This window comes from Drosophila hydei, unplaced genomic scaffold (assembly GCF_003285905.1).
Source record: "Drosophila hydei strain 15085-1641.00,03,60 unplaced genomic scaffold, DhydRS2 tig00008144-arrow-arrow-pilon, whole genome shotgun sequence".
Lineage (NCBI taxonomy): Eukaryota > Metazoa > Arthropoda > Insecta > Diptera > Drosophilidae > Drosophila > Drosophila hydei.
The window spans coordinates 1,703,457-1,729,508 of NW_022045849.1; the positions used below are offsets into that span (position 1 = coordinate 1,703,457).

The following is a 26,052-nucleotide window of genomic DNA, read 5'->3' on the forward strand; positions in this document are numbered from 1 at the left end:
CGGATTAAAAGAAAATACAAACGCTGCGCTGCCAATTAAATATTTATTTATTTATATATAAAAATAATCAGAAAATAGTGTTAAAGTTAGATTAATCGTTGGCGTGTGTGTATGCAAACGCATTGCATGGGTGTGAATGCGTGTGCTGCATACAAATACAAAATACAAGTGATATAAGCAAAGTACAAAAGAGCTCGATTACAATACGCGACTCCAATCTGCAGCCGCAGACAAAGGATAGTTAAGAAACGGTATTAACCTGGTTATATATACACATATATACATATACACACATATAGATGTAAGCATGTGTGTCATAAACTGCACGCAAAATGTGAACGTGCGGCAGCTGCTGGCTGTTGCCAGCAGCCTGCGGTTGCGGTGCCTGCTGAGAGCAAAACAACAACAGAGCGAAAGTGACGAATGTCCAGTGCTGCAGCAGCGCTCGACCATAACAATAAGAAACATATAGAAGTAGAGTGGAAATAAGATAGAGGAAGAGAGAGATAGCGCCTGCTGCCCTGCCCAGCACTTGCATTGCATGTGATGTATCCGCAGCTTTTTAAATGCAACTGTAATTGAATTGGCATTACAAATTACGGTTAATATCCAGCCTGTCTGTGTCTGTGTCTGTGTTGGGGTCGCAAGCGCTGCCACCGCCTGCATTATTAGTGCTTAATTGTGTCTATTTTTAACAATGTGCGTCCGCCCAACATTTGGGCGCATTCTCTGTCTGCTGGCAGGCCTATGCCCCTTCAGCCCGTTGCGTCGCCGCTTCAGCTACGCCGCTCCATTGGCGCCCCCGAGGGCTCTTGCCGTCGACACTATTGCCATTTTGCTAGCTTATATGCATGCGTGTGTGTGTGTTTGTGCGCGTGTGTCTGTGCCAGAAAGAGTGAGAGTGAGGAAGAGCAAGAGGGTATTTGAATTTTCTGATGAAATATGTAACGTAATGAAGTGGGCATCCCTAAGAGTACAAATGCATTATGCAAATTTATGAATAATTTATCTATGTGTTTACACTTTGAGCTTATCAATTGAATTAATTTTTAATAATATCAACAGTAACAAAGCATATAATTGGCATCACTTCCAATATACAAATATATGTATGTTCTTTATTGTCTGATGTATAAATAGTGCCTCTAACTTTATGGCCACCACTGTATGTGCCGTCACCAGAGCCCATGTCTAAACCACAAAAGACTTTCTCTAAGCATATATCCAATAAGCTAGGGTATTTGTATGTTAGTGTTGCTTAATTTCTTGTATTATTATTTGACTATGTGTGCTGTTGTCTTTAACCGCATCATGATCTATTTTCGTAAAATTTATTTGCAAAAAAGTAAAACGAAGTCTCAAAGCGTATATAAAAAACTTTCGTTTTATTATGTTTTACGGCTGGGACACACCTTTTGATGGGCAGCCTTTGATCATATATATAGATATATACACATGCATATATATATACACTAATAGTAATTATATTGTGTGTGTGCAGATATATATATATATATCTACATATGCATATCTTGCGCCGCCAGATAAGAGAGTTGGGTATAGAGTTTATTGCTTCAAGTACAGCTTAATTAATTGAATTAAATGCGCACGCATTCATTCAAAACGAGATATTCTTACGAGACAAAACGAATACACTCACATTCTTATTTCGCTCATTCAGCAAATACAGTCACGACTCGACGATGTCAACCGGAAGACCCATAAAATGTGTTGTCGTTGGTGACGGAACCGTCGGAAAGACTTGCATGCTAATCTCCTACACAACAGACAGTTTTCCCGGTGAATATGTGCCTACAGTGTAAGTTTTTCCGCCACAACTCCAAACTAAATGATCTTTGTTAACTTGAATCGAAATCTCTCGTATAGCTTCGATAACTACTCTGCACCCATGCAAGTAGATACAATACAAGTGTCGCTGGGTCTCTGGGATACAGCCGGTCAGGAGGATTACGATCGTTTGCGACCGCTCTCCTATCCACAGACAGATGTATTTCTGATATGCTACAGCGTTGCGAGTCCCTCATCGTTTGAAAATGTCACCTCCAAATGGTATCCGGAGATCAAACATCATTGTCCCGATGCGCCCATCATATTAGTGGGTAAGTAGTTATCTACTTTATAAGCTTTACTCTTCTGTTATAAATTGCCCTTAAATTTTTGCGCAGGCACAAAAATCGATTTGCGTGACGATCGCGAAACATTGAGTGGCCTGGCCGAGCAGGGTTTGACGCCGCTTAAGCGCGAACAAGGCCAGAAGCTGGCAAATAAAATACGCGCTGTTAAATATATGGAATGCTCCGCCTTAACGCAGCGCGGCCTCAAGCAGGTAAGTGCGGACACACCTTAGCAGCAAATGTCATCGAATGATGATGATGACAATTTCCATTTACCTAGGTGTTCGAAGAGGCGGTGCGTGCGGTGCTGAGGCCAGAGCCATTAAAGCGACGCCAGCGAAAGTGTTTAGTTATGTAAATAAGCAACGAGGAATACTCAGAAGAGCAGAGTAAACAGAGAGTCGGAGAATAACAAAGTGAAGCGACCCTCATCTCTAACTAAGCGTGAACAAATCAACAATCAGCTGACAAACAAGAAAGAAAAAGAAACTTGATTCATTGAGCATTATCATTTCCTTTAACATAAACAAATAATTTTGATTTGGTATAAGTTGAAAATTTAATTTACATCATCCATTTGAAAACCGCATGGCACAAACAAGAAAAAGAAGAACAAGAAATCCCTCCTCATTAGAACTAAAGTGTAACAAGATGAAAGCAGCAGTTAAACCATATATAATCCATATTGAAATCTAGTCAATTGAATCGAATCGAATGTATTAATTGTAAACAACAACAGCAGCGGCAGAAAAATATAAAGAATTGAACTAAACATAAACATAAGAAACTTCTGTTTCGCATATCAGAGAATATTTAAGGAATTCCTAATTTGTTTGTTTATTATGAAGTGTATTATAATTATAATGTAGCCCGGGCGTTTCCTAGTTTTCAACAATAACCAAAATACTTGACGATGAGCTCTTAGAGAAAAAATATTTAAATGAAACGAAAATGAAAAAAACACGTTTATACGATATTTTAGCTTGAAAACAAAAAGCATTTTTTCTACTATTTGTAATAATCTAATTAATTGATGCTCTTTTGAAACTTGTAACAACTGTTGTTTATTTTATTTTATAATAACTTATTTATTGTCCCTAACTTTAATAATGCAATGTAAAAAAAACATAAAAAACAAAAACAAAAAGTATAGCGAAAAAGTGTAAATGGAAAGGCAAAAACTGCATTTAAATGTGACTTGACTCGAATCAAAAAACAAAACAAAACAAAGCACACAATTTTTGTAAACAACTCGAATAGCAAAGGACGAGCAACAATTTTTTATAACAATTATATAAATATATATATTAAAGAGAAACAAACTAACGAGAACTCATGTAAATTTAAAGCAAAGATCAATCTACTTACGAGAAATCGTTACATATAATATATATATATAGTATATATATATACAAAATGCTGTAATTATAATAAAATCAGAAAAAAACTGTTGGATTTTGTGTGCTCAACCATTGCATAGTTATTAAATATTTCATTTATTTATTTAAATGCCACGTTTCTATCGATTTGTAAACAATTAACAAATTTGTAAGTTTTTTCTTTGTGCCGTTAACAATTGCACACATATATATATATATATGTTATGTAGAGGAGATCTCTCTGGGTGCAGCATGTGTAGTTGGTGGTGGTTGTGATGTGCCTCAATATAAACGGAAGGGCTTTGGATGAACCGCCTGGCCGGGCTTCTTTTTGGCGCCCGCGCTCTTGGGACGCTTCGGCTCCGAGTTGAGCGATGGCATCGATACGGATAGCACGAGACACTCCGCTGGCAAGGACATGGATGAGGTTAAAGTTGTAGCACGCTGTATGCGCGGCGCTTTCCAATACTGTATGAGAAGAGTTGCACGTTATTAGAGTGTTGCAAAATGCGATCAGTTAATGCTAACGTTAATTGAAACAAGAAAATAACTAAAATAGAAACTTACAATTTACTTTGTTTAGTTTCAAATCAATTTGTTCGGTTTTTTCTCACTTTTGTTTACCAATGCGATCCAAATGTGGTTTGATAGGTGCGTCGTGTGTGTCTGTGTAGCATTTGATACGCTTGCGGCGTAGGCGTGGGCGTGGTCGTTGCATTGCTTACATACGTATATAGCTATATATAAATCCAAATTATCTGCCAGAATTGAGAGATACTAAGTGCAAACAAAACGCCAAGTTTTTTCAGATATATGTATTTTTTTTTTTGCTTTTTTTAAATGAAAAAGTTTTGTTTTTTATTACGCTTGAAATTTGCATTTTTTTTTTACATTTTTCGTAAAACTGGGAAGTGTAAATAAATTGTGAGAATGATGCATTTTTGACTAATTATTAAGGTTACAAATTATAAAATATATATATATTTTATTTAATATGAAGTTAAAGTATTGAAAATCAATTTCAATGTTTTTTTTATTATTATTGTTTTTGTTTTCAACACGTTTAACTACACGTAAAGCACACAGTTAATAATCGTATATATAGATATATGCAGATATCTGTCTATATATATTGTGTGTTTGTTCTTGTAGTATATGAAATATATATATATATATATTTTTTGTTTTTATATAGTTTATGCATTTGCCTTGGTATCTAAATTGATAAATAGTGCATAGATCAACTAATCATATACTTTATCTGCTTCTTGTTCATTTTAATATGCTGCAACTGAGTGTGTGTATGTGTGTGTGTTTGCACAATTGTTTTTTATCAAATTTCATAGTAAATTCTCGTATTGTGTATTAATTATTGCATATTTTTCATATATTTGATTTTTTTGTGTAACTTTTTGCTTAAAATTAAATTTTTTCAAAGTATTTTTTGTTTGCATAGTTTTTTTCAATTTAGCTTTAAACGAAAGTAAAATTTTAGCTCAACATGCATTTTTTTTGTATTTTGTTGGACAGGATTTAACTTTGTTGATTTAAATTTTCATCAGCGCCGCTTGTTGAAGCCGTCATGGATGGTTGTGGACTCTGCGTTCAAGATAAAAATATAAACGCATTTAAATAATCGCATGAAATTAAAATGTAATAAAAACAAAGAAAAACAATGCGAAAATAACAGTATATAATGTAAGGGCAAACAAAGGATTATGTTAAACGAGCACAGCAAGCAATTTCCATATGAATCACCGGGACACCTTAATATGTATGGGCCTTGGGTGGATCGAATCGGTTATTGGTACGTTACTGTTCGGTTCGGTTCGGTACGTTTCGTTTCGGTATGGTACGGTTTGGTATGGTACGATTAGTCTATGCAAAGACAATATAAACTTCAATGTGAGTGACGTCGCACAAAACTCTCCTCACTTTGAGAGCATAAAGTACTAAAAATAGAATGCGCTCATAACTTCGGCTCAGCGAGCAAGTAAGTATGCAAAATAGCAGCAAAAGCCAGTGTAGTGCTTTGATGTAATTATCTCTTCACTACGCACACATGCAAGTATAATGTTCTCAAGCGATTCGCTGAGAGGAGAGAGAGAGCGAGAGAGCAGCAGCAACGGCAATCGGGACTTTGCTCGTGTAGTTTTTAATTAACGAAAGGGCATTCGGCCGATTGCAGTAAAATTGGAAGAATGAGACTGAGTAAAAGCTCAAAACTAAGCCAATAATAGTTGACCGAGAGGATAAAAATAGATGAGAGCGCTTCTGAGTGTTTTGCCTGGAAGCAGCTAAATTGTTGAGTATAACAGCCTTCCAATAAAAATGTTGTGTTGCATATAATACTTTGAGTGGCAAGATATAGCCATAATTAATAATAGATTTCAACAATACGCTTTGTTATTGTTGATTGCTATTGTAAATATGATTTAGTGCTTTCTTTCATTCTTTCACGTTTGATCAGGCTTTTTGTTGCTTCGCATGATCAGTTTTTGAGTGTTTTGCGCAAGGGCAACTTTGGCACATACTTTGGCATTTACCTGAGTGATTTTTGAGCAGCTGAGAGAAATTCGTTGCACTCAAACACTTGAGTTATAAGAATGAGTTGAATTTCAGTGTAAGACAATGATTTGAGCTTCTACAGTGCAATTTCACTCGATTGCCTAAATTGCTCAATTGCCTGGACGATTTCATGTTGAAGTTTATATTATCCTTGATCTATCACAGCACTGTTAAACGATAAAAGTTTTCAACTCGACACGCAAATAACTTACGGGACTTCAATCGTGAGAGTTATACGAAAGTATATTTTATAGCATAAAATCGCTTCATTTAATGGACGTAATATTTCTGTAGTACGAGTATACCGTTATTTTTTCATTTCTTTTTTAAATTTAATGCACTTTGTTTTATGACTATGACTAATAAAATGTATACACATATTCCTATAATAAATCGAAACGAAAATGAAATAAATATTATTATTAATAAAAGATAAATGTTCAATCTTATGTAGATGAGTTAAAGCCAAACCCAAATAAATTCGATATTTGTTTGAGTGTATTTCATGAGGGAGTCGAGAGAGCAAAAGCATTTTGCACGTTTTGTTATTTTTGGTTTGTAATTTTTAAATGCTGGGCAGACTTTCACAATCATCAGAGATAATACATAATACATACATATATAGATTGAGCATATATAGCTATATAGTCTAGGTTTCAGTAACTCCGTTATATATATATATCGTTTGTTTAATAAAACATTTGTACTATTCTACATAGTATAAAAAGATTCTTGACTCTTGCCATAAATAATACTCTTCTTTGGTATTTCTTAGTTTAAGTTAACAAAACGAGTGTTAAGTATTTTCTTGGTATTTTTTTATACACTTGCCAAAAGTGAAAGTCGTTTGGAAAGGGCATAAAATAATTTCAGCTAGCCGAAATTTGCTCTTTAACTGTATTATAGGGTAAATACATAATTTAAAATAGAAACTCTTGCAAACTCAATCGAGATTTCCTTGTTTAAGATTTGAGCTAATTTTTGTTATTTAGTTTTAAACCTGTTTTCATATTTTAGGTACAGCTAGGTAGTATATTTTTTGTATTGTTTTTGATTATTCTTTTTTTTTAATTTTGCTTAGCTATTGTTTTACTTAAAAAGCGAGTCAAATATATCGTTACACACACAGTCAGAGTTACAAAGACCGAATTCTAGATGAATGGTCGCAACCAAGCGACCCTGCGCCGCAAACTACAAATTCCAGATGAAACGAGACGCGGTTTTCGATATTCGATATTCGATTTCGAATTTCGAGTGAGAGCGAGAGGGCGAGAAAGAGAGAGAAAGAGAAGTGAATGTGTGTGAAAAAAATGTGGAAGAGGTCTTGGAGCACTTTTTCTTCTTCTTATTTTATACTCGTTCACGCAGTTAAGAGAGTATATAGATTTTATTTTATATTGATTTGCCTGGCTGTCTATATGAACTGGCAGGGCGACCGTAGTTAAACTAGAGACTAGAGCTATTAATGCTATATGCATTTGGAATAAATATTCAAGATGGCAATTCCTAGGCTATACAGGCGGAAAAAACTGTATCTTCTAAGCGTTTTCAGCTAGAATCCCAATTTGAGTAACTTGTTTTCATTTCTATATATTGATTAAAAATATTGTATATATACAACTATATATAATAATTTTATATATATCTTACAGGGTATCTGAGGTGCTCAGATACACAATTATAACAGATAAATAGCTGATAGTTCATCAAATCTTACCAGCTAAACGGAAACTATGAAATTCTCAATAAATTCAGCTATTTTTTATTGTTCGTGAACGAGCATGCGGCAGTCGATGACGCCCGACTGCAATGATCTATACTTGTTTTTCATTTAATACATATCATGAATATGAAGTTGGTTTTTCTTTGTTTTTACAGAATTTAGTTAACGATATTCAATTTCTTTGTCAATGCATCTCAGTTTTGAGTTTGAAAGAAATTCATTTTTAAATGTAAATAAAAAAAATATACTTAAAATATAAAATGAATTAAAAATAAAACACCCGCTATATGTATATATATGATATATTGCTAGTGCCACAAAAATACTTTTAGTATTATAGTATATATATATATAGTTCAAATTGGAGCTAATCAGATGCTTATTGGGGGAATTTGTTAGAGATAAAGTGAAACCAAGTTAGTTCGAGCTTTAATTTGTTTTAGTATTTTTGTTGGGTGTTTCGTAAGCCTTAGTGGGTGCTGTTTTTTTTTAGTTTTATATAGGTTGCAGTGCTCTTTTCTTTCAGATATTGCTTGATCGTATGCCATATAGAAATAATGATTTAAATTACAATTAAAAAATGAATTTCTTGAGCTAAACACAAAATGGGATGTCATTTACAAGTAGATGTATTGATGTATTGATGTATAGATGTATTGATGTATTGATGTATTGATGTACTGCTTGTAATGAACTCAAATGCAAATTACAAATGGACTAAATCAGAGTTGAGAAAACACAAGAATGGAAAAAATCATATGAACTACAAATTGTTATTCGGAAACTACTTCGATGTTTTCTTGAGATGTTTTTTTTCATTGATTTTTGTTTTGTTTTTACCTGTGTTGGTGGTGTTGTCAGTGCAACAGAGTGTTCAACATTTTTCAAATAATCCTTATCATCGAATATCTTCTTCTCACCGCCACCGGGCTTGTGCTTAACATTATCCAAAGATCCAACTTTGCTTTGTGCCTTAATTTCTATTTTTTGCGATTGGATCTGAAATGTAGTGTCAAAGCCACCAACAAAAACGCACACAAAATTCATTAGCAACGATTACATAATATGTTCTTAAGTCTCTCCATTATATACATTTCTCTATATATATACATTTTCGATTTGCTGGCCAATTGTGGTTCTCAGTCAACTGCAATTTGGAATTTTTTCTTTTATACATCAAATAACGTGGACAATATTTACAAGGCAAACATTTGCTATATGTATGGGTGTTCTAGAGGAGTTCTTCAAGAAAGTGAGTTTAAGTGCTTGAAATACTAGAAATACCAAAAATACTGAAATACTAAAAAATACTAAAATACCAAAATTTCTAAATAACTAAAAACATATTTGTAGACAAATAAAGTTTTTAATATTTTTATTTCATTTGTTAATACATATAATAAATTATTTTTTAGATAATTTTTAATTAATTTGCGTTACTTACATCCTTTGTATTGTTGTCCTGGTATTTTTGTGTTTTTATTTTTGTAAATTGTTTGTTAATTATTAAACATAAAAAAATATTTGTATTCAAGAAATTGTTTTAAAGTTCAATGGATTAGTTAAATTATAATTTCAGTTAAATAAATTAAATAAAATAATTCAGATTATATACAACAGATAACACTCAGAGAAAGTCTATAAAATTAAAAAAAAAATATTTATTTTTAAGTCTTTTAGCTTAGGTAAATTTCTTTAGAAAATAAACTAATTGAAAATCCTTAGGCTGCATTTCGTATTGAGACTAGATTGAAAACCAATTGTAATAAAGTTTCAATTAACTTTTCGCTGAGTGTACACATATAAACTGTTGGTCTCTAGAAATCCAAAACTCGCACCGGAACTGCCATTGGTATTTACAATGCTAGGCCAAAGAAAACTTTAGTTACAATGGAGTCAGCCATGTGTGTGGATTAGATGGTGGGTTCGATGGTGCTTCAGCTTTACGTACCCAGCCAAACCCAATTTTATTCGTCTGCATTATACAAATTGTCGTCCAGACGCGTATTGTCCATTAAACAACGATGGCTAACTATTTTGGAGCCCTCGCCATAGACAACGTTGTTAGGGTATTTCTTGTACGAATAGCTCTGTGGATTTTGGTAGAGTTTTCTTATTTGCATGAATAGTTGTGTTAGTGAGGGAGTTGAGAGCATGCCAAAAGTAACTAGATTGCATAAACATGCAGTTGAGCACTTGCTCCCCACATGCCCCGCATGCCCCACATGCCCCATGCCAGCTTAAGCAAACTTCTAAGACACCGAAAACTATAATACTTAACTGCTTGGAAGAGTACAAAAATCATAAGGATATGTCCCAATCAGAGTTAAGACTCCGACTTCGAATCGAAATGAAAGAAAAGTCGCTGCAAGTGCTTCTTGGCTTACCTTAATATCGCCGCCGCCGGGCTGATGCTTGACGTTGTCCTTGGAGCCGACCTTCGACTTGGCCTTGTCCTTGAAGTCCATCTTGAGCGACTCGATCTTCTTGTCGCCGCCGCCTGGCTTATAGGCCGCATTATCCAGCGAGCCAATCTTCGACTTGGCATTCCACTGCAACTTTGTTGTAACTATCTACAAATTGTTTTTGTTTTTGTTTGCATTTTGTGGTGGTTTGGTGGTTCGATATAGATACAGATACAGATACAGATACAGATACAAATATATATATAGATATGATATAGGGCTTAAAAGTCAAAAACTACTTCAATTGCAACATTTGCTGCTCAGTCAATGTCAATGCACTTATCAGATTCAGTTTGATATTGCATATGGGATATATATATACCATATTTATCATATATATGTGTGTGTGGTATGTATAGAGGTAGTCTACATAAGGCTATAAAATTATGCTGCTAAGTGCCTCGACTTATTCGTAATTTGCATTTCCTACGAGATGCCAAAAAGATTGCATGACAAATATACAGTTAGATATGTATATATATATATATACAGACTATATCTTTGAGTCGCAAGTCGACCGTGAAATTGAATTTCTATCATAATACTTGATGTTCATATTAATGTCTTCTCTCAAATACAGCTACAAAGAACAGCAGTAAAAGTGCGCTTATGCATAGTGAGTGGCCTGACTAGACGTATACCCTGTACCTAGCTAGGGTTTGGTTTTAGCTAACTTCATATACTACCAAAAGTAAAGCAGCTTTAGATAACTTTTACAGATGTAAGCGCTTCAGTAACAGTTAGGCAAGTTATTTATATATTTATCTATCTTAGAACTTGACTTCAAATAAAAAACTGTTAAACTAGCTATTTCTTAAAGTAATGAAACTATATACCAAATTGAAGGGCTCTGGCTTGTATGGTAGCTGAGTTTATCTCTATTGTTATCTCTCTTTATTATCTCTAGACTCACTCTTAACTGAGTAGCAGTGAGGGTAAACTTCATTTAAGTGCATTTTTTGTGCATATTATAAGAAAGTCTTCTATTGCTTATCTTATAACTGGAAAAGTATAAGTTAAATATCAAAGCAAGCTGATTTTATTTATCTGTATTCGAGACAGCTAACTGCATACCAAATTTTCAGGCACTAGCTTTGTTGGTCTCTGAGTTACAAAGAGGTAGGCAAACAGTGGATGGTTTGATACATACATAATTTTTTTAAAATTATTTAAGTTATCTATATACCAAATTTATATGCTCTAGGTTTAATAGTCTCTGAGTTATAGATTGATTGATGAGTAGTTATACTTATAGCTAGTTCCTTCAATTACAGCAATTTCTCTATATGTATCTAGCTCTAAAAGGTCTCTTAGTTAGGGAGACATATATATGAATGATGGAAAGAATTTTATACATGACTCAGAGAAAGTTAACTATATCCTAAATTTGTGTACTGTCGCAATAGTCTCTGAGCTACAGAGAGTTAGACCCGCACTCTATTTCAGCAACACGCTCGCCTTAAGGACTATGCACTTGCCATAGGTACAGGGTATATTTAATATCAGTTCAGCGCTTATCATTCCCATCTCTGAGTGGGCAACCCAGACTCAATTGTAGACCAGTTAAGACCTACCTTCTTCTCTCCGCCCTTGGGCATGTATTTGTCATTCTTGGCCTCGATGCGCGATCCGGCCTTGATGTCAATTTTCTTCGACTCAATTTTGACATTGCCGCCACCTGGCTTATAGGTGGCATTGTCCAGCGAGCCAATTTTGGAACGTACCGCCTTCAGATTGGGCGATGGCGCATGACCGACCTGTACCTTGTTCATTGGAACTGCAAAGAGATTTAAAGAAGGTTTAACTAGCGCTTGGAGCGATGGCGATGTTAGAACAAACCTTTCTTGGCCGGCTCCGGCTCAGGGGTCTTGAGCAGCAAGCGGTTCTTTGAGGCGCTGCGCGACTTGGATGCTGATTTGTTTGAGGGCGTGGCACTCGGTGGGCGCGATGTGCCCGACTTGTCCGGCTTCGAGGAGCTCGATGTGGGCGTCTTGACCGGCGAGCTGGGTGAGTTCGGTCCGTTGCGATCCTGTGTGGGCGCAGGGAGGGGGGAGAGCAAACAAGAAAAGGTACAGTGTCGGTACAGTCATGTCTCACTATGTTAGACAATGTGGCTTTACAATGAGATAGCTGGCATCTGCCAGCACAATCAAATGCATGTTGTCGGGCATTTAGTGTCGTCGCAGTTTCTCGGGCAACAATTTACGACCGCCAATAACTAGGTTTATACGGCTCTATGCCATTTATGACTCTGAGTCTCCATAGAGAGAGCGCAGCCAGCTGGGACCGTGGCCAGCACGAAAGGATTCCCATTGTTTTATCGATTGTCGCGGCCTCCGCGACCAAAACTTCGCTCTGCGCTTTGCATATGAATGAACATATTTTATTTGCGAGGTATTTATAGAGACAGTCCCCCCTCCAGCGCCAATCAGGGCAGAGGAGGAATGTTACTGAGCGAAAAACAACTTGTCGTGTTTCGACTTTATCAACTTGGCACACATAAATCGCATTACATTTGGCAATTTGTAGTACAGTCAGACATGGCTACAGCGAACTTACGACAAATGGCACTGGCAGGAAATGGCACTTGTATACTCTCTTTTATAGGGTATACTAGAGTCTATAAGGCAAATATTTGTGGACATTAGAGTCTTAGAGAAAGTGAATTAGTTTCAGCAAAGGAATTTATTTGCTTAGCCAAGTTTGGAATTGCCAAATTATGCATAAATATATATTTGTTTATCAGGGTTAGTTATTAGGGGATATATAATCAGATATGATAAATTGAATCGATGAACTAATGCTAATTAGTAATGCCATAAAGCAAAGACTGAAGGAAGGTGGGCGAGCAAAGCTGAAGCTTTGATGGATTGAAGACGGCTTATATGACAGATATATACTATATAGCAGTTACTTTACTGTAGTTCAGATACTGCAGACAATAGACTATTGCAATAGTAAACATTTCAAGCTGCCCTCGTGCATACGAATTTGTCTGGCTATAGCTGCTAGATACTATTATGCTACAGCTCCAAAATACACATGTTTAAGTCTTCACAAATTCGAGTTGCGTTCGTTTTAGTGCAGTTTGACTGTATTAAGTTTTGGTAACTCAACACTGCGCACCTGTGAAAGTTTCGGAACTGCACACACCACGCACCACACAGAAGCAGCTAGAGCTATATCAAACTATAACACTTAGATATAGCAGAAATTCTATGTAAATTAAGTTATGTCTTGGCTGATTCCGTTGCGACCAACTGACGTCCGTAAAGCTACAACTTGATCTGAACTCTGAGCGCTGTCGCCGCCAGCTCTGGAAGAGCAGCAGCTGCTGCTGGCGCTGCCTAATGGAGCGTGCCAGAGAAGAGCCAGAGGCGGCATTCGGCTGCCATTTACAGATATTTATGATTTGTGAACATAACGATATGAAGAACAAGAAAATATTAGTTTCAGTTTGACTTGAAGTTGAGGTTGAAATACCCTAGCTGATGTGGCCATAACAGATGTGGGGTATAAACAAATATATGGTATGGTATATACCAGCATACTTAGAGCCACTTTTTTATGGTTGAAATGAGAGTTATAATATATATATTATATTATATATATATATATTATACATATATATTATATATTCATATATATTAAGTAAGTTCAAGCAGAAGTTGATTTTACTTAAGCTTGCCAAATGAGTTTCATTTATTACTCAAATTCGGGCAGTTGTGGGAATGGGGTCCTCAAAAAGGGGTCTTCAAAAGCATCTATATAACAAATTTGGTAACTCTAGCTCTAAAGATGTCTCAGTTATGCTCAAATTAGCGAAGTATTATATCGATTTGCAGTGTCTTTGATGTCATTGAAATGTAAAAAGTTATCGATCAATTGAAACACGATCTGTCTGCACTATAGTTATATGTGTGCTTCAAATATCTAGCTTAAATATATTTCGTGATCAAAGTTAAGCCAGAAACATAGACAAACGATGATCGAATGAAATGAGGAGAGAGCTAGATTGACTTATTAGTTGAGTCTGATATGATATATATAAATATATATGAACATATCAAAGGCAACATTGCCAACGTGACCTATGTGCAATGGGCGCATACAAAATATGAATTTTATATCTTATTAGGTATATAGTATATAGTGCTTCAATCCAGTTGAATTTGAATTCGAATTTCAAGCAACATAATCATTGCCTTTGCCGACTCAATAGTATCTCCAAAACTCAGTTATACTAGTCTGCCTGAAGCTGATAAACTGCATGGTTAGGGTATCTTTTGTTGCAGACGCTGTGGGAGACGTGGTTGACGGTCAGCGGAATTAAATTAATTTGCAGTCAGTTAATTTCCTCTCAATTAAGAGCAGCGCACCAAAAATTTGATAAACTCTGCCAAACACTAAGAGCTAAGCTCAGGCATAACCCGTTTTCATAGATGCCCGCTCAGCATATGTGAAAGAGAGTATATGGGATTTTCTTAAGCAATGAGAAGTAAATTATGAAGCAGCTCGGAAAAAGTAGATGATGAGCTATATATGTATAGATATATGTATATTATAGATATATACTGGCTATAAAGCCTATGTGACTAGGCCTATAGAGGCTAGGGAAAATCAGGAGAAACTATAATTTCCACAAATTTCATGTCAGGCTTATGGACTGAGCCACAAAAGTTGTTCACTTTGATTTCTATAATATACACATCATTTTATGCTTCGAGCGGGTATTAGTTAGTCGTTGCTCGCTTGGCTTTCCGTGCCGGAAACTCACCTTCTCCTGAGTGGACTCATCCACGCCGCTGTCATTGTCACCCTCTGGAAAGACACAATGGAAACACAATTAATAAAATTCGAATCGAGTGTTTAGCGTTTGGTTCGCTTTGTTGCGGAAATGGCTTCATTAGGGGCACGCCCACTTGGAGTAGAGCTCTTACTGTGACCGCCCAGAGTGGTTGGTGTGACATCGAACGGTGGCTCCGTCTCCTCCAGCAGTGGCGAGCCCATGGGATCTGGCTTCATGCTGTAGCTCTTGATGGGGGTTTGGGCCTGACCCATGATGACGTCGTCATCATCTTCGTTGTGCAAGCTGCTGGCAGAAGGTGGGCGTGGCTGCTGATGCGGCTGCATCTGCTGTGGCTGCTGATGTGGCTGCTGCTGTTGCATCTGCTGTTGCTGCTGCTGCTGCTGTTGCGGCTGCTGCTGCTGATTGTAGAGCGGCGGTCGAAAGGGCGCCTGCAGCGGCTGCCCGGGCATGGGCCTGGCAAATGTGGGCGGCGGACGCGTCATATTCTGTGGCGGACGCTGCATGGGCCCCGGCCCCGACCACGGAAAGCCGCCCGGCGGCCTGGGACCCGCCTGCGTTCCAGGCGGACTCAAGGGTCCGCCCGGATTGGGTAGCCTGGCTGGCGGCATGCCTGGACGCATATTGAGCGGCGGCTGCGGCTGCGGCGGTCCCATCAACAGATTGTTCTTGCTGTCCATGGGACGCAACGGCGGCGGCAGCGGTCTGCCCGCCATGTTGGGCGGCAGCGGTGGACGTGGTCCCACGCCCGCCATGGGACGTGCGCCGGCAAAGGGTGGGCGTGGCTGTGGCGGGCCAGCAACTGGACGCATCTGCGCGGGTAAAGCAAAGTTGGAATTTGTTCGCACAAAGTCGTTGTTGCTGCTGTTGTTGCTGGTGGTGCTGTTGGTGGTGCTATTGGTGGTGCGTTCTATAGCATTGTACTCGTTCACTCTTGGCCTGCCATACTCGACCTGAGCGTAATTGGGATTGGCCACACGCGGCGCCACATAGCGTTCGCTGTCTGAGTAGCTGGGACTGACATGGTCGGGATTCGACGCCAAACGCTGCTCCACATAGGAGCTGGACGGCTGCTCAGCCTGCTCGGCTGCAGTTGTTGGCCTGTACATCTTGTGTAACCCGAGACAGCTCAGCTGAACTGAACCTAACGCCTGCGGTGTTGGTGCAGAAATGTGCAAGTGTCGTGTAATCCAATACCCAACTAACTGGCTGTTGCTGCCAGCAGGAGGAGTCGGAGTCGGAGCAGGAGCAGCAGTCACACACATCATTTGCATACGTGTGTGCTAATGGCTATGTGGGTGGGTGGCTGTCTGTCTGTCTGTCTGTCTGCCTGTCTGTGCTTTCAATATAATGTGGCGCATATCGAGTGGAGCTCTCAATTTTGATGGCTGCCTTCTTTGCATTTGTTTACAGTTTATTGTTTTGGTATTTGGTATTTGGTATTTGGGTATTTGGCGCTGCTTTGGGTTACCTTTGCGGCACATTTGTCTTGCTGCTTGCAATGTGACCCAAATCGTTCGCCTGTCGCTTATTGATTCAACAACAAAAACCCAACCAAAAAAGTTCGACAATTCTAAGACCGAGCGCCAGTCAATGCGCCATTGGCCAAATTGTTGTTTGATTTTGTTTTGCTTAGGCTTGCCAAAAGGGTTTCTTCTCGGTTCTCGGTTGCCAACACAAATTTGTTGCGACATGTCTGCCCCCGTCCTGGCTTAGTGGCATGCCACAGTCACAGTCACAGTCGCAGGCGGTTGCCCAAGGTCAGCCCGATATTGTCTACCAATATTAATCACATCTATCGAACTATCGAAGCTGATTCTTAGCTACCAAATCGCGCTGCATTCAACTCGATATGGGCGAAACTCTATAAAATATTTCAAATATTTTTAGCTAACAAAATCTATCTAAAGCTGTCTAGATTTTAAAGTGAATCAAACTGACTATTAAAATGCTTGATTCATAAGATCTGCTTGAAATTTCTCCTGCTGCTGGGCCCTAAATAGAGTTTTGAGATACTTGACTAACTAGATCTCTTGCATGAAACCTAGTATATATAGTCACTATATGCATAGTACACATTATATATGTATATATATAATATAATGTCTACAATACTTTTGCGGCCAAAAATAATTTGTTTTTTCTTACTTTAAATAAATTGAAAACTTTTAAAATTCCTCTCAAAAAATATAATTTAATTTAAATATATTTTTTTAAAATTATAACTCTTGTTTATAAGCTCAAATCATAAACAGAAATTGAAAAATATATATATATATTTTGTATACAACATTTTATATACAAATTTCTAAAGGTCTTAGTCAGGACAAAGTTTGCTCATATCAACAAAAAGTGAATAAATTCTGATTTTCTGATTATTTTTACATATTTTGTAATCTAAAATAAACAAATGATGAAATAAATATAAAATATAAATAAATAATATAATTTTATAAATATAAAATATAAATAAATAAAATAAAAAAATGAAATCCAAAGTTAAGTCTTTTGTATAGGTTACCTGCTGTTACCGATCTGCTAAGCCTATAGCTTATTTTAAGTTGTATTTTAATCCTATGAATCAGACAAAACTTGAAAGGCTTTAAGTTGCCAAGTTGGGGGCTTAGGCACACAAAATAGACAAACAATTTAATTGAATTTCTTTGCTCTAATTTCATTGATCATACAGCAGAAAGATGCTTACAAAGTGTAAAGTGCACAAGAAAAGGAATTTACTCAAGCTTAAAACTTTACTTTATTTTAAATTTTAATTTTAAAAATATAGTGAATTAATTAATGTTTCAAGAATATATTTCAAATAATTAAATAGTCAAATGGTTTCAGAAAAAATTTGATTTCTGGCGCGATCAAATAGCTTATAGAATAGAGAAGAATGTTAAATATGTGACGCAACTTATATATATTTATGCAAGTAAATAAAATAATTATTATAATGATATACCACAAGCCTAAGTAAATCTGCAGAAACTGTTCATCAAAGAAGAACTTTAACTATATGCAAGATATTCTGAAGCTTAGTAAACCACTTAAATGAAAGTCTTATAGAGTCTCTTCTTTGATATTCTCTTCAGAGAAATAGCAGCGAAATTGTATATCGGAACAGCTTTCACTCACTTATTGAATTATGTTAAGCAGCAAATGAAATTGCCAACGAAATTGTTGTCTTTGGCCATAAATGAAATGAAATAAATTTTGTTTGCTTTTTGTGGCTTTTGCCGTGATTTGACTGCAATTTTATGTTAAGTGCAAGAAGCAAAGAATATTTATTATCTATATATATATAGATTCTTAAAAACTTACCGCATCGGTTTCACTCATTTCAATGTGTTTGGTTAGAGTTTTTGGAATTTAAGCTTGGGCTGAAGCCAAAAACTTTTGCATTAAATCGATAAAATTACAGCTGAGGAACTACAAAGACTTTAAAACTATATAGTGATAATACATATATGTATACTATATATATCTATATATATATATACAAAGACTTTATATATATATATATATATTTATATACAATTAACAATGTTTATCTCTATCTGATATAGAGCTGAGCTTTGTGGCTGCTGACGCGTCGTGGCCTTCGCACGTGCAAAGTGGCAACTGAGTGTGTGGCAACAACTGTGCGAGGCGCCACGCGGTTGCAAGACAACCAAACCAACTGCCACCCCAACCACTCAAAACAAAAAAAACCGAAAGAACAAAAAAAAAACAAAAGTCAGCCGCAAATTAGTTTGCCCCCAAAAATGATTTGTTTTCTGCTGCAGAAATTCCATAGCACAAATTTTTTCATGTCAACTGCCGCACAGAGAGCGAGAGAGTGAGCGAGAGACAGAGAGAGCATGAGCTGTGGCCCACTAAATTGATTATCAACAATTGTCGGCCGGGGCTGACGGTACGTATACTCGATGCCCGCAATGACTGCGCATTTGCCTGGCATAAGTGAGGCGAGGCTAAACTTCTGCGCCCTTTCTAAAACCTTCTCTTTTCAATTAGAATTTTCTCGCTTTTTCGCCAAGTGTAAGAACTGCAACTGCAACTGCAACTGCCAATGCAAATGCAAATGCAAATGTTAACAAACTTTGCAACAAACTCAATTGATTTTTGTTGCCAAAGTTTCTCTGTTTCTTTTCGCACAATCGCCCAATGCAGTTGCGATTTTATCACTCAGCACTGCACTGCGAGAAAAGTGTGAGTAAGTTACTAAAAATTATTTATTTAAAATTAAAATTGAATCATTTTATATTATAAAATGCATAAAAGCTGAGCTTATGCTTATTGAATTATTGATAGCGTTTACAGTCCGAATATATTCGACATTTATGTAATTTCCAGGACAACAGGCGTTTAAATACATGATAAATAACTTAGGAGTAAGGTTCCCAAACAGTGAAAATGTATAGTCTATATGCAGAAGTGTAAGCCTTTAGAGAAACTGCCATATACAAAGTTTTGTAAATTAAGCAATCGATTTTGGCTCATGCGAGTACAGCTTGATATAATTGATTTATTTCAATGAAGAGAACTTACCAGATACTATAATCTAATATATCTACTAATATATCTACTAATGTATCTACTACTTTTTTTACTACAATATCTAATATATCCCCACTTTATAGATAGCTTAATAAATGAAATTTCTAAAACGTTCGATGGTTACTCTAGACTGAAGTCTGATATAAACTGGATAATCACACACTATTATCACTAAAATCTCATGCATATACTAAACCTCAGATCTTCAGAAAACTTTAGTTTAGTGTTGTAAGCTTCGTATATACAAATCTATATACAAACAGATGCTTGAATATTTTCCTGATCATCTACTTTGCTTCGCCTTAAATTGAAAAAAATACGTTGTCTCTTTTTTATTCGAATCACTAATTTTTAGCCTAGTTTCTAAAAATTATTTTATTATTATTTTATTTTAATTGTTTCTAATTTTAGTTTTATTTAATTTTAATTTTATTTATTTATATATTTATATTATATATTTTATTTTATTTTTATTTTTTTTTATTATTTAATTTGAAGAATTTTTATATTTATATTCTTATTATTAAAATTGTTAAAATTTATTTTTGAATATTTTATTTTAATTTAATTTTTTTTTTTATTAAATTTTAAGTTACCTTATATTTCAATTAAATATAATTTTATTTAAGCTTAATTATGTTGTTTTAATTTAATTTAATTTAAAAATAATTTTCGCTTAATTTAATTTTTATTTAATTAATTATTAAATATTGAAAGAAAACTCAGAAATATTTACAATTTTGTTCCTAATTTTATTTGTTAAATTTATTAAGCTACAAATTAAAGAACTTTTATTAAGAAATTTTATTTTCAAAAATATATATTAAAGACATTTATGCTCAGCTGAAGATACTTCAAATAAAATTTGCTTAATTAAACGAGAGTTGCCCCGTTCTCTCTGCTTGCCTAACAATTTCTTTAAGTGTAGCTATTCTATGGCCTAATGGGCACTTTACGACACGAACTCAATTGTTATCATTTGTTGCAGTTGCCCATAAAGAACAACAACAACAACAACAACAACGACAACGACAACAACAAGAACAGCGTTCAAGCCACATATAAACTGCAATTTTATCGATTTTCCAGCCTGGCCAAAGGGCATTAACTGAGCCACGTTAAGGCTAATGCACTTTGCACTTTGCACTTTGCACTTTGCACCTTTGCACTTTGTACTTTGCTTTACTTTAGACTTTAGACGAATGTAAATACACTTACACACACTTTAGATAGACATATATGATAAAAATATTAGTTTTATTTTCGTTTTTAATCCTTTGTTCTTTTATTTATTTTATTTAGTTTTTATTGTTTTTTGGCTAAAACGTCAACGTCGCGCTGCGTTCTGTTTGGCGCGAGTGTTGAAACTCGACTGCTTTTATTTGCTTTGAAAAACTTTCGAATTACAATACTTAGAATTTGTTTTGGTCATGCCTTTGTGTGTGAGTGCCTCAAATGTCCTTGCGCAGTTCGAGGCCCGCGCTTTGGCTACGTCTTGGCACACACGGCGTATACTCTATTCGGCTCGTCTATTCTATTGACATAGAAGTTTATTAGTGGGGCGCCTTAGTCAAATGCAAATTTAACACGCCAACAACTGTAGCCGCAGTAGCTAGCTGCGCCCCCCCCCCCTCACCCTCTCAAGCTGCCCCAGCTGCCCCGCATGTTCAATTCGTAGTTTTTATGCAAATCTCATTTGAGGCTAGATTAATTTTATGGGCACAAGGAGCGCATTAGACGCGCCTCTGTGCATTGCCCTCGCTAGTTCCTTGATTAACGGCACTGTTCCCGTTTAATGTATACAAAAATGTGTGCATGTACGAGGGGCGTTTGATAGAGTTGGCACAATGCTAGCTAAAACTCATAATGAGCACTTCCACTTAGCTCAAATATTACATGAGTAGAAAATATGCTGAGTCATTGAAGGGGCGTCAGTGGTCAGCGGTTTGAATCCCATCTAAGTAAGATCAATATTACTTGCGCTTGAAAAGGCAGAAGAGACAAGAAAAAGCTGAAGAAAATGGAAGAATCTTTCTAGAGAGTTGAAAGGTAAAGAGAGAAAAAGAAAAATTAAGCAAAATATGAAGAACAAATTCAAATCTTTCGCTTAAAATTGTCAACAAGTTAAGGTTAACTTAGCTATAGAAATGATAATTATTTAAAATAAATATATAGAGGAGCTGATCACATTGGTGTCATATACTTGTTATGCTTTAGATCTATACTTTCTAGAATTTAGGCTATTTTACTTATAATCAAAGGAGTTACTTTCGCAGCAACCCTCGTTGGCACATAAATCCCATCTGGGCTGCGCTACAGGCACCGCTTGCCACGCATTGGCATTGCCATTCGGATTCAAATTCGATTGTGAGCAGACAGTTTTTAGTGCTCGTTGTCTATTGCTCAGGTGTTGTTGTCATAGGTTCCTTGATTTGTTACTAATTGTTGTACATATTATATTTAGAAGCGAGCAGCACGCAAGGCTCTCCTGTTCGGGCGTAGCGGCGAGGTTAGACGATGCTATTTGTATTTGTTGCGGGGGTGTCTATTGCATGTTGCGTTAACTTTAATGTCTGTGCCTAGTTAGCTTTGTTATCGTTTAGTGGCCCAGTCGACTGTCAAGGTTATTGTGTCTACGTGGCTGTTGATTATGCACCTCGCTTGCTCTTGCTCTTTTACCTGTGCTTTATAGGGCTTTAGGGCTGGACTTAGCAATTGCTGACTTAGCTAATGACTCGAGCTTAGTGGCTTACGAAAGTCATTCTGTTGCGCAAATTGTCGCACTGTAAGAAATAGGTGATTGAGTCCCAATTGAAATATTGAAACTTTATTTATTGTCTTTTTGACATTTATTTCATCTTATATTATACAGAAACTTAAGCTTAGGCTTTCAACGAGCATGGCCTAGCGGCAAGGGTTACGCCTGGCAAGCGCAAATATTTATGTTTAAATCCAGCATTAAGCCCACTTTTTTATTCATTACTTACCAAATACATTCATTAAGGCTTTATATAATAAGACTTATTATTTTTCTCATTTACTTGTTATATTTAAAATATATTTAGAAAAAAAACTTCTCATTTTTTATTTATCTATATAATGCATCAATTTTATATATATAATTTTCCAGTATTTAAATATTTTAAATAAATACATACCACCTTCACGAAGCCATTTCACAAACAATTTAATTATCAAGCTTTCAAATTACCTGTAAATAAAAAAATTTTGAAATTCAATTATTTGTGGAAATTTAAGGTAAAGCGCCACACAGCGGTTTTGCTGCGTACTAAAATAAATAGCTGCATTCGCTCTTTGGGTTGTTGTCCAAATAAATGTGCTAAAAAGTACAAATGCTTTGCTAAAAGCACTAAAGGGAAATTCGTTATGTTGACTGTACACACTCACATATAGACACTCAAGGGAATCCGCCGCTCACAAATACCGGGGGTGGCTCTGCCGCTGCTGCTCTTCTGCCGCTGTTTGCTACTGTTAAAGCCGCCAGCAGAGTATTTGCCTCTCATTCGCTCTTTCATTCTGTATTCGGCATTTGCTTTGTTTTTGTTTTGCTTTTGGTTTTTGTGTTTTCTTCGCTTTTATATATTTTTTGGGGTTGCGCTTCTGTCGATATCTATCGGTATTTTTGTTGGCTTCCCTTGGCGGACATTATCTATATGTAATACACACTGATATACCCTATATATGTATATATTATGTACATACATATGTGGTATCTATGTTAATTTTCCTTTCACTACGTTCATTGATTATTTTAGTCGTTTTATGGCTAAGTTTATTCCATATTTTTCAGCAGATGCCGCCAAGTGACACTTGAGGAATCTCTAAAGATGAGTGCCTCAATGGCTGTTCTCTAAGCACACGTGTGTGTGTGTGTAAAAGCTTTGTGCCACTGCGCATGTATGTGTTTAACAGCCCCTTAAAGGCTGCGTCGCAATAGATGAATCATGTATATGTCGAACAGGCAAGCCTGCTTAAAGCTAATCGCTTAACACTAATCTGGTACAGCGTGAAGACTACGAACCGGTGAGGAACCAGGAATGCCTTGGTATTCCGAATCATGGCCTGGCCTGGCCTTATGATAGATTATGATAGATTCCCATTTAATGAAGTGAAAGAGGCATATTCGTTCGTATGCCATCTTTGCATTATTTTCATCTGTTCGTATGAACACTGTTGAAGCTAGAGACTTGAGATTTAAAATATATGTTCAAGGCGTACTACTTGTGTATACTCTCATCTGCTAGTTTCCAGATTGAAACTAAATCTTAAATCATTTATACATATTTAAAGATCAAGAACTGATAGATTACTTAGATTTCGATCAGGCTCATGGAATCGTTTTTCCAATCGGTAAATATTAGATTTTTAATTAGGCTTGACATTTATAGTTTCTATACATTTTAGATAGCAAAATATTAGTTTTCCTACATTTTTGGACTTATAGTTTTCTTATATATTTTATTTCTTTATTTTGTTTATTTCTTTTTTATTTTATTTGTCTTATTTCATTTGTTTTATTTTATTTATTTAATTTACTTACTTTAAAAATGAGATTAGGATTCATATAGATAATATGATAAGATACCTAAGGCATTAACTGAGTTTCTAAATGTTTAAACAAACAAAAAAACAATTCCAATTAGTTATGACAGCATTTAGATAGAGGGTAGCTTAAATATTTTGCAGCTTTTACAAAAAAAAAAAAAACAAAAAATTATATATTACAAAAATAATAATAAAAATAATAAATAAAATATATTTTTCTATTTCACCGCCTTGTTTTTTAAATCTTCTTTAATATGCCAAACTTTTTAAACCAAACACGCAAATTGAAACATTCAAAGTTATTTTAAATTGATTTCCTTTAAAAATAAATTCATCTTAAATCTTGTTTCACTATTCTTCTATTATGTACATGATCACAAACGATTATGGCAACATATAGAACGAGGGCTAATCGACAAGTTAGCAAGCTTACCAAAAGTAAGGATATTTATATTAATTTAACTAAATTAACTTTTTGTCTTGAAATCTCTAACTAGTTTAACCTACATTAAGCTCGTGAACTTTTCAAACCACCCCCGCCTAACTGTCAAGGGTATTTCAAGTGCAACACCCTTAAGCTAACTGTATATTCAGTTACCTGTTAATTTATCAGCTAACGATATTTATAGCTGCTCCGACAGTTGGGGCTAAAAACATTTGTAGTTTTGACGCACTTCGATTATTGATTGCCACAAAATGTGGCAACTGCGCGGCACGCACGCAGCGTTGCCCCAAAAGGGGCAACTGCCAATATGGCCAGGCCATAGCGAGAACAACAAATTATGCGACAACCACAGAGCCAAATGCGGCAACATTGGGTAACCAGACGATCCACCTCGAGACGAGACGAGACGCGACGTGGCAGCTAAGCCAAGCTGTGCCATGATCTCTCTCCCAGTAGCAGTGGCGAAAGTGTGGCCCGGCCATAATATGCAATCTGAAATCTGTACGATGCCAAGCAGCGCTTTGACCGAGTTTAATGAACTGAGCCCAGCGCGCTGGGCGGGGCTCGCCTTGCCACCCTGTTAAGGGTTGAGTTCGTTTCGGCTTAGGGGTGGCTGCTGTTGCAATTTGCGTGCCAAGCGACACTTTGTTAGAGAGCAGAAAACAATTAAGGCAACACCCAGGCAGTGTCACGCACACACACACACACACACACACACAGAGCCCTTTGATGTCTTTATTAATCTTTGGCCAAAATTTTATTGATCAAACTTTTAAATGCCAAAAAACTTCAATTAATTAATAAAGTGTGCAAAGTATGCGGCATTTCAAATTAGCATTCACCTGGCACACACACCAACACACACCAACACACACCTACACACACATGACAACTTAATAAATGTTGCTTGTGCGCGCTTTTCATGTTAATTTGTTGCTGCGCTTCTAGCATCGAGTGCAATCGGCCAAGCCCTACCCCCCCGCACCCCCTCCTCGTAAACAGATTTGTGGGACGCCACTTTGCATGCAAATTATGTTGGCATTAAGGGTCATTCTATACACACACACACACTCACGTAACACACTTTTCGATTTGGCACAGTTTTCATTCTATTCTAAATACTTTTTCTAGTGCTGCTCGTCACTTTGAAAAGATCAACAACAGATTTGTTTGCTTAAGCATGACTGACTATCAAATGCCCTATAATACATTATAGTGACTGACTATCTAATACTCTAGATATTTGCCTGTATATATAAACATTACAGTGACTGACTATATAATTCCCATAGTATTGGCTGACTATGTAATACCCTAGATATTTACCATTATATAGACATTACTATGACTGACTATTAAATGCCCTATAATACATTATAGTAACTGACTATCTAATACCCTAGATAT

The 26,052-nt window shown here is 36.2% G+C and overlaps 2 protein-coding genes across 5 annotated transcripts in view; one reads left to right on the forward strand and one right to left on the reverse strand.

Annotated features, from left to right (window-relative positions):
- Positions 1 to 4: 4 nt before the first annotated feature.
- Positions 5 to 3,261, forward strand: LOC111603496 (ras-related C3 botulinum toxin substrate 1). The gene is made up of 5 exons (XM_023321103.2): positions 5 to 251; positions 1,682 to 1,819; positions 1,888 to 2,120; positions 2,187 to 2,347; positions 2,416 to 3,261. The coding sequence occupies exons 2-5, from the start codon at positions 1,704 to 1,706 to the stop codon at positions 2,491 to 2,493; spliced, it is 588 nt and encodes a 195-aa protein (XP_023176871.1). The 5' UTR covers positions 5 to 251; positions 1,682 to 1,703; the 3' UTR covers positions 2,494 to 3,261.
- A 1,775-nt stretch (positions 3,262 to 5,036) lies between these two features.
- Positions 5,037 to 26,052, reverse strand: part of LOC111603504 (microtubule-associated protein 2) — a 28,992-nt gene continuing 7,976 nt past the window's right edge. Inside the window, exons 2-9 of one of the 4 annotated variants that reach the window (XR_002751691.2) lie at positions 15,048 to 15,091; positions 12,110 to 12,299; positions 11,845 to 12,047; positions 10,193 to 10,378; positions 9,250 to 9,267; positions 8,646 to 8,804; positions 6,295 to 6,465; positions 5,037 to 5,113 (exon numbers count right to left, since the gene is read on the reverse strand). Coding sequence is in view for 3 of the 4 variants with exons in the window: in XM_023321113.2 (XP_023176881.2) it covers positions 5,048 to 5,113; positions 8,646 to 8,804; positions 10,193 to 10,378; positions 11,845 to 12,047; positions 12,110 to 12,299; positions 15,048 to 15,091; positions 15,187 to 16,345 (2,007 nt within the window). In the remaining variant the exon portion in view is untranslated. Of the gene's footprint in view, positions 5,114 to 6,294; positions 6,466 to 8,645; positions 8,805 to 9,249; positions 9,268 to 10,192; positions 10,379 to 11,844; positions 12,048 to 12,109; positions 12,300 to 15,047; positions 15,092 to 15,186; positions 16,351 to 26,052 lie in introns of those variants that run through there. The other 3 variants (XM_023321111.2, XM_023321113.2, XM_023321112.2) reach the window with 3 other exon arrangements.